We start from the raw sequence: 13,255 nt of genomic DNA, 5'->3' as shown, positions 1-13,255 counted from the left end.
TGTAACACCTATTTCCAAAAGGAAGAGGGCGTTACCCCCCTCTCCCAAAAGAAACCCTTTGTTCTGCCTTCCTGGGCTTGAGCTGTTCAAGCAGCAGGAGGACAGAAAACTGTCTGAATGGTGGCAGTAGCTTGGCCTGCCTGAAAAACCCTAGAAGGCTGGTAGGAGTAATGCTGGGGGTCCTCTAAGGAGCCCACAGAGTGAATGGAATCATACTTCCAATACTGGCAACAGTATTGGGGTATGATTCTGACATGTTTAATACCAAACATGCCTAGGTTTGAAGTTATCATTATTAGCTGGACATAGGTAGTGACATATGTCCAGTACACGCAAAAAATGGTGCCCCCGCACTCACGAAGTCCATGAAAATGGTACTGGAGTTCGTGGGGGAACCTCTGCTAGTGCCTTCACACACAGGTACTTGCACCTTGCACTCTGGGCTAGGATGGTCTGCCATAGGGGTGACTTACAGTGACCTGTAGTGAAAAAGGGTGTATGCACCCTTTCACGCAGGCTGCCATGTCCTGCAGAACACTTTGCATTGGCTCCCCATGGGTGGCATAATACATGCTGCAGCCCATGGGAATCCCCTGGTACCCCAATGCTCTGGGTACCTCGGTACCATATACTAGGGACTTACATGAGGGCACCAGTAGGTCAAATGTGGGGTGAAAATGGTACCAGTTACCACGTTAGAAGGGAGAGAGAATAATCACTGGGGTCCTGGTTAGCAGGATCCCAATGACCGTGGTCAAACACACCGACAACAGGCAGAAAACGGAGGTAACCGTGCCAAGAAAGAGGGTACTTTCCTACAGCAGCGCACTTGAATCTACAGCACTACTCACTAGGAACAGATGGTTAGAGGGCAAGTATAATTTCCCATATATGACTTAGGTGCCGTTTAGTGAATCTACACAAAACTTTCCACAAAAGGCTTACACCTCACCTCCTTCTTGGAAAGTTTTGGGGTGATCCGTCAAGCAGGGACGAGGAGGAAAAAGGGGACCCCAAAACATGTTTTCCCCATAAATGTTTCCATAGGAAAATTAGACGTAGCTACCCCCAAAACGGTTGAACGTAATTGCTCCAAATAGATTTGGCAGAAAGCAAGATCTGACCAGAAAGCGCACTTTTTGAGATTTGTTGTTCAGTAGTTTTTGAGAAATTGAGGTTTAAAAAAATATAGATATTTCACACTGCAGAGCCAAAAGATCTAGAGATAAGATCTGATTGGCTAATACCACATCAATTAAGCGACTCAGTCTCCTGTCCTAATCAAAAAGTCAAAAGAAATTATATATGATGGTTGGGTAGGCATAAACCTAAAGCATTCATTTAAAAAAAAATCCCACACATTTGCAGAGAATCAGCAGCAAAATAAAAAAAATTGTGCTGACTCCTGCGTTAAGAAAAAGAAAAACCCCGCATTGGGCTAGGGTCCGGAGATGGTGGCACAATGTGGTACCACATCAACGGGGAGACTCGGTCCCCCGTCCTGAAAGAAAATTTGAAAATCATGAAAGGAGGCGGGGTAGGTATAAACCAGCCCACCCATAAGGACAAAAACATTAATTTTAAAAATAAATTAGCTCAAATTTGCGGAGGATCAGCAGTAAAATGAAAAAAAAATAGTGCTGACTCCCGCGTTAAAAAGAATAATAAAACGGGGTGGGCTAAGGTCTGGGGAGTGTGGCACAATGTGGTACTATATCAACAGGGCGACTCAGTCCCCTGTCCTGATAAAAAGTTTGAAAAATCATGGAAGGAAGCAGGGTAGGTATTAACCTGCCCACCCATGGGTCCAGAAACATTTTTTATGTTTTTTAAATTACCACAAATTTGCAGAGGATCAGCAGTGAAAATAAAAAAAAAATAGTGATGACTCCTGTGTTTAAAAAATAAATAAAAAAAAAGCAGGGCGGGCTAGGGCCGGGGTATGTGGCACCACATCAACGGGGAGACTCACTCCCCTGTCCTGAAAGAAAGTTTAACATTTTTTAAAATCATTTAAGCAGGCAGGATAGGTATAAAGCTACCTACCCATGGGGGCAAAAACATTTTTTTTTTTAAACGTTTACCTGTGGAGGATCAGTGGGTCACCAGTAAAATTAAAAAAATATATATTGCTGACTCCAGTACTTTTAAATAAAAATTATTATTTTTTAAACAGGGTGGGCTAGGGCCCATGGAGGGTGGCACAATGTATTTTAATGTATACTGATAGGGGATGTAGCTTTCAGCCCCACTTCCCTTGAGGCTCTGGGGACGATATCCTATGTGGCGGATTTTAAAATTGAAGGAAGGGTCATGTTGTCCCCCACCCGAGCATCCTTGAAGCTTTGGGGGGGCTGACTGGCTGGTGGGAGGAAGGTCACAGTCTCCTGCTCCCATGGCCATCCCTGCGGGTTAGGCGCAGGCCAAATAGCACCAAAGTAATTAGGAAATCAAGAAATTACTTTCCTATGGCTACTACAACCTAACTATAACTACACCACCGCTATTGCTGCCAGTGTCAAATTGAAATGACACCAGTATAATTTGGGTCAATTTGGGAAATATACTTATGCTTGTTACACAAATTCCAGAAACTGCCATTACGACATAAATACATGCAATTGGTGGTCAACATTTACTGCAAACTCACAGGAACAACAGAACGCAAGCAGCTGATGTTCGCAGTGCTTTTGTTTTTTTACGCTCCTTGTAGCGCAACATGCGTTCTCCTGTAAATTGCTGCTTTTGAGTTTTTGTGTAAAATATAGCACTAAATTAATAATTTGAATATTGTATCATTTCTTATCATTTTGCTGAAATATTGCATAATTATGCGAAAGGAAATTACACACATTTCACACAATCGTAACATATATATTTAAAAAAAAATGTTTTGACCTAAGCAGTGTGCGGCAAAATAATACACTAAGTTGAACAAGCTTCAAAACTGTTGTTACGGGTAAGTAACTTTTGCAACTTGAATGTGTTCTGAATTCACATTCTGTGCATTACTCTGCCATCTAGTAGTTGGGCTTATATCTGCATTCCCAACACTATTCTTTCTCTTCTGTTCCATCTTATTACTCTTCTGACTGGGTTTCTCCTTCTCTTCCTTTAGAGCGACCCAGAGTTCACTCAGTGGAAGAAGGAGCTGCGGGATGCCTACCAGGAGGCCCAGCAGCTGCTGCAGCGTGTGCCCAAGATGATCACGAAGCCCCGTTCGCCAGTAGAGACCAGTAAGCCGCCGCTGGTCAGTCGCAGCGCCAATGGCCTCTGACCTCTGGAAGGCCCCATCCACCGCTGGCAAATGGCGTCCGCCCTTCTATCTTTTGCACACGCGAGCACGCGTGTGCGTACGTGCAGACACATTCCCTCTCCTGCCAATGCCGCTGGACTGTGAGGGTGCTGGCTAGGCGAACGGTTGTGATAGGTCGTGGGAGTGGAAAGGGAGGAGCTAGCCTAGCCAGCTTAAAAAAAAAAAAAAACCTGCTGTGGAGTGAGAGAATGTTATTTGTTTCAGGAAATTTTAATTTATTTTTTGGAATTATTTTTCTAATTGTTTCCTGCTTTTGTTGGGGGGTGGGTGTTATTGTTTTATTGCCAAAAAAGGGGAAGGAAAGATACCTTCATTTTCTTCTACCTTTGCCATATGTTTTATCTTCTGAGCCCCTCCTGCAAACACTTTGTGTGGTTGTTGTCTGGTGAGATGCTGTGGGTTGCTGAAGAGTGGGATGGGACAGTAGGCAAAAGACACCTTGGCTTTGCCCCTACCTGCCACACATTACCCGGTGTCATTTCAGACACTGACTTGTGGCTGGCATCTTGGAACCTAGTAAAGGTATTTTTTGAGGGTTCACTGAACTGTTTGTAGTTCTCCAGTTCTGAGGTTTCCAGGGCCATGGGCAGGTGTGTGTGCGTGTTGTCTGTATCTTCTCTGGCCAGTTGCACAGACATTGTCAGTGTCTTTGCAGGTCAGTATAATAAGTGGTTATGCTCACTGGAGGGATGGATGGGAGTTGGGTGCTATGCGTGATGTCATTGGTCAGATTGGTTCTTTAAACATCCGGATCCATCCCCACAATATTATCATTGTGGTCCCATAACCATGGCAAAATGCTCCACATTAAAAGTATTAAACTTACCCCACAGTCATGAAATGCCTGTCAAAATAATTGGAACTTTCTTTAGGTTTTGTGAAATGCATCTATACCAGGCAGAACCCTGGAGGGTTTGTGCCACTGGTTTTAAAATGTTGCAGCAAAAAAAGGAAAATATTGCTGCGCGAAATTGAAGAGACCACAGGTTCTAATCCCTTAGTGTACGAATCCTCTCCCTGTTAGTGGTGTTTTTCCACAGCCTCTAACCCCCTGATATGGAAAGTTGTCCATGTTTCTAGTGTCACAAACCTTCCTATCTTTGTGGTGTCGCCCAAAGTCTCCAATCTCCTAGGGTATAAATCCCTTCACTGTTTGTTGTGTCGCAAACCACAGCTTCGAGCCCTGGGTTTACGGAACCCTAGCATGTTTATGATTTCAGACCCTACAGCCTCTAACCACCTGGTGTTCAAACCTCTTCCCTGTTAGTAGTGTTACACCCCACAGCCTCTATCCTTGATCTGCAGAGCCCTTCCCCATTTGTGATGCCACAATCCATAGCTTCAAACTCCTGTGTGTACAGAGGCCTTTCCTCGAAGCCTCTAACTCCTCTGTGTACTGAGCTCTTCACTGTTTGTAGTCTCATACCTTGAAACCTCTAACCCTTATGCATACAGAGCTCTCCTCTTCACTGTTTGTAGTCTCATACCCTGAGACCTCTAACCCTCTGTACACAGAGCTCTTCACTGTTTGCAGTCTCATACCTCGAAGCCTCTAACCCCTCTGTGTACAGAGCTCTTCACTGTTTGTAGTCTCAGACCTTGAAACCTCTAACCCTTATGCATACAGAGCTCTCCTCCTCACTGTTTGTAGTCTCATACCTTGAAACCTCTAGCCCCTCTGTGTACAGAGCTCTTCACTGTTTGCATTCTCATACCTTGAAACCTCTAACCCTCTGTGCACAGAGCTCTTCACTGTTTGCAGTCTCATACCTTAAAACCTCTATCCCCTCTGTGTACAGAGCTCTCCTCTTCACTGTTTGCAGCCTCATACCTCGAAGCCTCTAACCCCTCTGTGTACAGAGCTCTTCACTGTTCTAGTCTCATACCCTGAAACCTCTAACCCTCTGTGCACAGAGCTCTTCACTGTTAGCAGTCTCATACCTAGAAACCTCTATCCCCTCTGCATACAGAGCTCTTCACTGTTTGTAGTCTCATACCCTGAAACCTCTATCCCCTCAATGTACAGAGCTCTTCACTATTTGTAGTCTCAGACCTTGTAACCTCTAACCCCTCTGTGTACAGAGCTCTTCACTGTTTGCAGTCTCATACCTCCAAGCCTCTAACCCCTCTGTACACAGAGCTCTTCACTGTTTGTAGTCTCAGACCTTGAAATCTCTAACCCCTCTGGGTACAGAGCTCTTCACTGTTTGCATTCTCATACCTTGAAACCTCTAACCCTCTGTGTACGGAGCTCTTCACTGTTTGTAGTCTGATGCCTTGATACCTCTAACCCCACTGTGTACAGAGCTCTTCACTATTTGTAGTCTCAGACCTTGAAACCTCTAACCCCTCTGGGTACAGAGCTATCCTCTTTTTGCAGTCTCACACCTCGAAACCTCTAAGCCCTCTTAATACAGGGCCCTCCCCTGTTTGTACCCTCGTACCTCTCAGCCATCGGCTCTTCTGTTTTATGAACGCTCTCTTGCCTGCAGTCTGATTCTCCACCACCTGCAATACTACTGTCTTAGGAGCTTTTCCTTTTTCTTGGACTGTTGATTGGCCTCTAATCGCTAGTCTGCAAGACCGATCTTTGTAAAGAGCCCGCTGTATGCAGCTGTGCTACCCCAGCCTGTAACTGCTGTATGTATATAGCACCTTGCCTGTAGCTCCATCTCCGTAAAGAACTGTGACCAGGCTGTTGTGACTGACTGACAGACTGTAACCCTTCTGGATAGAGAGTCCTACTATATGTAATTTTTATCCCCTAGCCTGTAGCACATCCTTGTGAGCATCCCCGTAGCCTCATCCTGGTCCCTTGCTGCCATCCCACAGTCTGTAACCAGTTTGCATAAAGATCCTTGTTCAGTATCTCCTATCGCTCTCCCCGTACCACACATTGTGAAGAACACTCCTGTCTGTAGGCTCTTACTCTATAGTTGTAACCCTTTTGTATACAGAGCCACTGTTCTGTTTCTCCTATCCTTCCCATCTCTACTTCTGTGTGAAGTATCCCCCGTCTCTAAACTCCAATCCCATCAGCCTGTAACCCTGTGGTTTAAAGAGCCCCTATTCTGTTTCTCCTGTGCTCTAGAGGGCAGGGGTCTGTTTGCATCATTTTCAAGGCTGTAGAATGTGGGAATCCTGCACTGCTCTTTGCAGCCTGGTCAGGCAGGTATATTGCCTTCCTTTAAACTCAGGGACTCGTCCATCTGTTGGTAGGGGCTTGCAGGGATGAGGCGAGAGAGGCTTAGCCTAGGGTAAAGATGTAGTCGAAGGATACTGGAAAGGGGAGAGAGGCAGGACATGTGGGAGCAGAGAGACCAGATTTCCATGTAGGGATGACTGGCGAGGAGTAGGGTGAAGGTCTTCAATGCATGAAAAGTGGTGGACAGAGTGAATCGTGATGTACTGGCAGATAGGTAAACCCAAGATAAAAATGCTATTTGCATCATTTTGGTTTATGGCATGATGAGCATTTGTAATATGTTGGGCCACCAAGTGAAATTCTGTGCTTCTTTAGTTTAGGTTTACACATCAGTCCTCCACCACAGCACTTCATGCTATACCAGGACTGGCACCCACTCAGAGCAGTGCCAGGGCACCTCAATACTGATCTCCTACGGCTGTTTCTATTCTGCAACTGAGACCTCTAAACCTTTCGCCAGAGCACCACAGTCCTGGCCTCTGCAACACTGCCTCTTCCTGTACGAAGGGGCCATGCAGTTACTTAATGCATCTCAAGCTTGACTTGAATTATTCTGTGACTGTTCCCTTTGCCTGTATTTTCTCACTTTTGTGCAGACACTTCCTCTGTGTTTCTGCTCTTGTCCATAGCCTGATGTAATTCTGGTCTGTGTCCGCTGATCAGATGTAGTTTCCATGTCGCAAGTGGGCGGTAATTCTGGTCTCTCTTATCCATCCTCTGCAGAAAGACTGTTCTCCATGAATCTCCGGACTGCCCTTAATGCATAAACTGCTGTCTTCTGTCTGCACTTTGTCTCTCCTGTCCATACTTTGTGCATGAGCGGTTTATTCTCTGTTCACTTCACCATGTCTCCCAAGACTATTGTCCACTTGTCTCATGTCTGCTCTGACCATCGACTGCTGTCTCCTGCCCGCACTTCATGCAAGAACGGTTCTTCATATCACACCTGTCCTCGGCAATGTTCTGTGTCCTTCCTGCTCGCACTTTGTGTATAGGTGCCTTCCTACTTGCTCAGCATAGATTTCTTTTCTTCTTACAGATCTTTTCTGACCTACCCCTGTATATAGATAGTCTCTCCATGTGACTTCTCTCCGTCCTCTGTCCTGAGACAGTTTTCTATGTCTCTACTTTCTAGTCAGTCCCCATGTTGTTCCTTACTTTCAGTGTCTCCTGCTTAGCTGTCCATGGGGTCTGCTGTACGCATCTCTGTTCCTTATCCTGAGAAGCGGTTGCAATGTCTTTCCTCTCTGCAACAGTCCATATTCATTTCCCATACCTCCCCATCTGTCCAGACTGTTCTGCTTGCTCTACATCTGTACATGAGCAGTTGCTGGTGGCTCTCCTCCCCGCGCCTGTCCATAGGTCCCTCTGTGTGCGTTCCATCTGTGCGTAAGCAGTTGTTGGCAGCGTCTCACGTTCCATGTCCATCTCCACTTCTCCATGCTTCTCATTGAACCATACCTTTCTCTCCTTTGTTTGCCCATAACCCACTTCCTTCTTCATCAGTACCTCTCTTTTCTGTTACTGTAAATAGATGGCTCTGCAGAGCTATCATTTCTGCTCATAGTTTTTGTTTTCTTCCCACATCTGTTCATACATGTTTGTTAGTGCCTGTTCCCATTAGTCTATAAGTGATGTCAGGGTCTCCTTTCCTTATAGTTATATAAACTGTTCGCTATCTCATTTTGACATTCTCTGCCCATAGACGGTTCACCAGGTCTGGCCTTACCTCTCTGTACATGACTGGCTATACCTTCTGGTTACTTAATGCAGTTGCTTTCATCGCCTATGCATTTCACCATGTCTCCACTTTGGTCATGTGTAAATAGACAACCCACTGTGGCATCATAGGTAAATAATCTGTGGCACAGATCTGTCCTGGCAGCTGTCATCTGTCCCCCACGCCACTCATTTCTACCCCCTATCTTTAGACTGTTCCACCGCTGGCTGTTCTGTCATCCCCATCCAAGAACACATCTGTCTAGTAGCAATTTAGATTGTCTCTTTTTCCTACATTTAAATAAATGTTTATTTTGCTTTGTCTCACCTACCAGCAGACAGTTCAGGGTGCCTCTCCAGTATTTACATGTAAATAAACCAATCCATGCTTCCTCTTCCTTTCCTCACCTGTTTATATGCTGTCCTCCTGAGCCTTTCAGTCTGTAAACAGGCCTCCTTGTCTCTCTCCCTCGCATGTCCATCTTCATTGATATTCAGGAATCCCCTTCCCTCACTTGCTTCTGTACAGTCCTGCGTGTCTCTCATATCTGTGGGCCTACATTTCTCACTGTGCCAGTGCCACTCCCATTGTGGACACCATTTCCCTCTGGAGAAGAGGGAGTTATCTGGGTCTCCTTTGTCTAAAACATGTCCATCGACAGCAGGAACCTTGAGTCCCTAAGCTGGGGTGCCCCCTTCTATATGGCAGAGGCTGGCCATCTCCGTGTGGAGCAGTGGAGGCATGCTGCAGGCAGTAGCCTTCACCTCTGGATCTGAGGAAATATGTCAGATGTAGCACACTCTCTCACCTGTTCTGCTGCTAGAGGAGGGATTGCCAAAATAAGTGTTCTGCTTTTGCCAGATTTTAGTTTTTGTGTAGCAGTTTAGGCCTCTTGGGTAAACTGCCATTCAGCGTGCCAATTTCTGTGGGACCAAGCCTAGATTTCTGCACTGTTCCCGGTGTGCTATGTGTCGCCACCTGAAGACATCCAACATCCCTGCTATACAGAAAGAAAAGACCCTTTGCCTCAGCGAAACCTCAAACTGCATTGATCCAGCTCCATCCAGGGTACCTGTCCCATTACGAACCACCGGCCATCTGGTTGTCAAGCCTCGGACTGCGTTTTGTTATGAGATACCTGGTTTAGCATCCCCCTGGACTATAGTCCATTCTGCATTATTACTGTTGAGCTCCATGTCAGGGTCCTGTTTCTGTTCCTGCTCGATGAATATAGATATGAACCAGTTGCCTTTGCCTCGAGTCTGCGTATTTGATTCTAGCCAATAACTAAGATCTAAACTTCTTCTGGCTATTGTCCTCAGAAATCTAAATGCACTGCAACTCCCACCTTAGCAAGGAGGTAAGGCAGCTTCAGTGCTCTCATTGTCCTCTGGTCCTCATGCAAAGCTTTTCTCAATAATCTGCTATCTTATAATGCTGAGACCTTGCTCAGTGGGAAATGCACTGTTGTCAGCCGTTACTTCTCACCGCCATTTTTCTTCGGTGCTCTCATTGGATTGGAGCGGATCTCGGTTTTTTGGGGGTTTTTTGTTTGCTTTTTGTAAACATGTTTCTTGCATAGTTAGTGCTAAGCTCTGCTGTCATGGACCGCATTGGACCAGTAGGCGTACATGCTAACGTTTAGAAACACCCAAGAGGCAAATTTTGCAGCAGGAACATGTTTGGTTTTGATGTTTGACATTGGACTATGGAATAATTTAGCAGTGAAAGTCAAACTTTTCGCTTAAAAAAACAAAATCACATCCAAAAGATCAGATTTGAAGTATATGCCGCTGAGAATCACGCACAACCTTTTGAGGTGAATGCCTAGTTAACCCCATGGAATTAGCTTCATTGAAGCTCGGTCTACATTCCAGCCCTATGCTTACAACAATGCCAGGGGAGGGAGGGTATTTATTTTTAAACTTTATTCTTTTTAGTAAGCTGATTTTTTTTCATGCACTGCTGCAACGTGTTTTGATTTTTTGTGGCCAAATATTGATAAAGTACATTTTGGACCTCTCGCTTAAATTATTGCCAAAATTGGAACACTCCCTTACTGGTGAGGTACACTACTGTAAAGACATTTTTAGGGAGTAGATGAGGGGTGGAGATGTATTGGGATTTAGATTGGGGTGCTGTAGTGAATGTGTTCTTTTCATGTAACATTCCGGGCTTTTTGTCAATAGCAAGTCGTCTGCTTAACCGGTCTTTTACGGCTGTTCTACCTTCTCTGAAAATATGGAATGCTGAAACGCGAATGCCTTAGCTGATATTTGTATTACTGTCATCAGTATTGATAAAGTCCTATCAGTGCCAGTATTGGGACGAGAGTGTTCATTCCATGAGACATGCCTCCTCCACCATCCGGAATCCTTTCCAGTGGACTCTGTCGATTGCCTCGCAATGCTGTGCTTTCCCTGCCGCAATATAACCAGGTGCCCAGGCAGCTGCTGTATGTTCCTGCAATATAGCCCTGAATGGGGTGGGGGTCTGACGAGCTATGAATTCATCCAAGTCATTCCTACTCCCCTGGCTGAGTTTGCCTCAACTCCGTTGATGCGTTATCAATCTTGTTTCCTCAATTACTCCAACTACTTTGTCTGTGACTTTGTTTCATTTGCTTATGTCTTAGTTCTGATTTGAGTGTGATCTCTGCATCCCTGCTCTGTCCATCTTCAACATTTTGGGCCTGATTTAGATCTCTGTGGATGGAATACTCTTTCACAAACATGACGGATATCCTATCCACCGTATTGCGATGTCCATAGGATGTAATGGGACCATAATATAGCAGACGGGATATCCGTTAGTGACGGAGTATTCCTCTCCACCATGATCTAAATCAGGCCCCTTGTATCTATGTGCCATTATGTAAGGAGCAGAAATCACCAAGTCAAACATCTGAGGCGTTGTTAAAATGAAAGGTGCCATAAGGAGAGGAAATATGATTATTATTGTGATCAAATGCAAAAAGTTATCGGTCTCTGCATACTTGCTGCTGCCCAAAGACCTTAAATTGATAAGTTTGAGAAAGTGGTAACTGTAACCAGATTGAGCGAGTTATAATTTGGAATCGAACGCACTTCAGAAACTTGCAGATTTGTAGGGGCCACTAAAGTCAATTCACCCTCAGCTGCCTGATGATCTGGATCTCCTAGACCCTTCTCTTCTTCTATAAGAGATCCTTTTCAATTCGTTGCCAATCATTCTGATCCCTATACTTTCCACCTCCCATACGAAGACCACCATTCCGGATAAAACAAACCGCGAAGGAATTAATGAAAGCAACGGTTAATAATGTCTGTGACAGTGGAGGCACCACTAGGATTGGGAAATGCATGCGTTCTGCTGTTTTCGTTTTAATTTGTTCTTGGAGTCCCTCCTGAAATTAGAGGACACAATTCCAGAAGGTGGGACCTCAAATGAGAAATAGTAAGTGCAGAATTCACCTTTCTTTGGCGGCGGAGAGTCGCACATATCCAGAGGAAGAGTATTACTGAGCTGCTGGTATTTGTAACTATGACTTGGGCTGAGGGACACTTCTGCCTCATGGTGGAGCAGGTCAAGGAGAGTGCATAATGTGACTACGGTTGACCAGTTGAATTATTGCCCTGTCAGTTGGACAACTTTATAGGAAGTGCAGGTAGGGTCAGGGTGGACTGTATTTGATATACATTCAGACTGTCACATCCTGATCTGCACCAGCACATAAACACCACCAGTCCTTCATCAGAGTGAGGATTGTTTGGTAACTTATTCAGATGTGCTGTTAGGATAAAGCACATTCAGTGCGTTAAAAAGAGCTGAATGTTATTTTGTCTGAGTGAGTGTGCCCCCTCCCCCTTTTTACCGCCATACGTTTGCACCAACATTGGGGACTTTACCTGTGTCTGTTTTTTTAAAAATTTGTGTTTATTTGCCAAATCTGCTGAGTTATGAATATTTGTTGTTTTATTTTGAAGGAGAAAAGAAAAAGTATCTATATATAAATATATATATATATATACATATATATAATTTTAAAAATGTTGTCTTAGCATGTAAATATCGGTCAATGATTCTTCTCAACTGTGGGTATGAAAGTAAAAGAAATCAAGACTTTTTACCAACCTGTCTCAGACTCTGCTTCGTTTCATTGTCTCGCTGAATGCAGTGCATGTAATTTTGTTGAGGGCACAAGGTGGCAAGAGGCTGGCAAGAGCAAGTTCTTTTGTCTAAATGTATCTTGAAGTAGAATTCAGCTTGATGCCCTGATATGGAAGAACGGTGAGTGAAGTAAATATTGAATGCTTCATGGCATCTGACACACACACACGTGCACGTACACACCCCCCCCGACATATGTAGCGGTAGAGTAGGAATATTCATTGTATGGCGCAGGTGCCACTTGGGGCCCGCCTGATCTTTGTATGTGAACCCTCTGAACAGCAGTGCTGGGCTGCTGTTTACGCACTGAGCTCTAACATGCAGAAACATGTTAAACAAAAGGGCAAACATGTATTTACACGTTACTGAAGTAAACGCACAAAACGTGTCCTGCACTGTTTACCTTTGAGAACACCTTCATGTTTAACTTCAAAATTCAAATAAATATGTTCATAGCATGTGTGGCTGTAGAAACACATGCTCTGCGTACTCATGCCATCTAGTGTTGGGCTTGGAATGCTGCAACTTGTTTTCTTCGAAAAAGTCTTTTAAGTCACAATGCATCGGTGGCTCCTCTTCTAGTAGTGAACGTGCATGGGCACTGACTCCATTGTTACATTGCATTTTTTTCCTCCATTAGGTTTGGGCATATATCAATGTTGTTCCTGGTCTTAACACATTTAATGCTAAAGTTGTGGTCCCAGGACCTGTTACTTACTCCAGTATTGGAACTTTTATAGATTCACATGCTTGAATCATTCTCCGTCGTCGAGATGGGAGTCCCTGGTACCTTTTATAAAGTAGTACTGAGATAGGCTTAAACCTAAAGGCACTAGGCTTCTCAGTTTAGCATTCTATCAGAGTC

General features: G+C 44.6%; 1 protein-coding gene across 1 annotated transcript in view; it reads left to right on the top strand.

Annotated features, from left to right (window-relative positions):
* GRK2 (G protein-coupled receptor kinase 2) overlaps positions 1 to 4,147 on the top strand; it is a 258,235-nt gene extending 254,088 nt beyond the window's left edge. Inside the window, exon 21 of the mRNA XM_069232942.1 lies at positions 3,119 to 4,147. Within this exon, the coding sequence (XP_069089043.1) occupies positions 3,119 to 3,277 (159 nt within the window). The 3' untranslated portion in view covers positions 3,278 to 4,147. The remainder of the gene's footprint in view (positions 1 to 3,118) is intronic.
* Positions 4,148 to 13,255: the final 9,108 nt, after the last annotated feature.

The sequence above is a fragment of the Pleurodeles waltl genome, chromosome 4_2 (assembly GCF_031143425.1).
Source record: "Pleurodeles waltl isolate 20211129_DDA chromosome 4_2, aPleWal1.hap1.20221129, whole genome shotgun sequence".
NCBI classification, from domain to species: domain Eukaryota; kingdom Metazoa; phylum Chordata; class Amphibia; order Caudata; family Salamandridae; genus Pleurodeles; species Pleurodeles waltl.
Note: the sequence above shows the minus strand (reverse complement) of the source record. Positions and strands in the feature narration are given on the sequence as shown.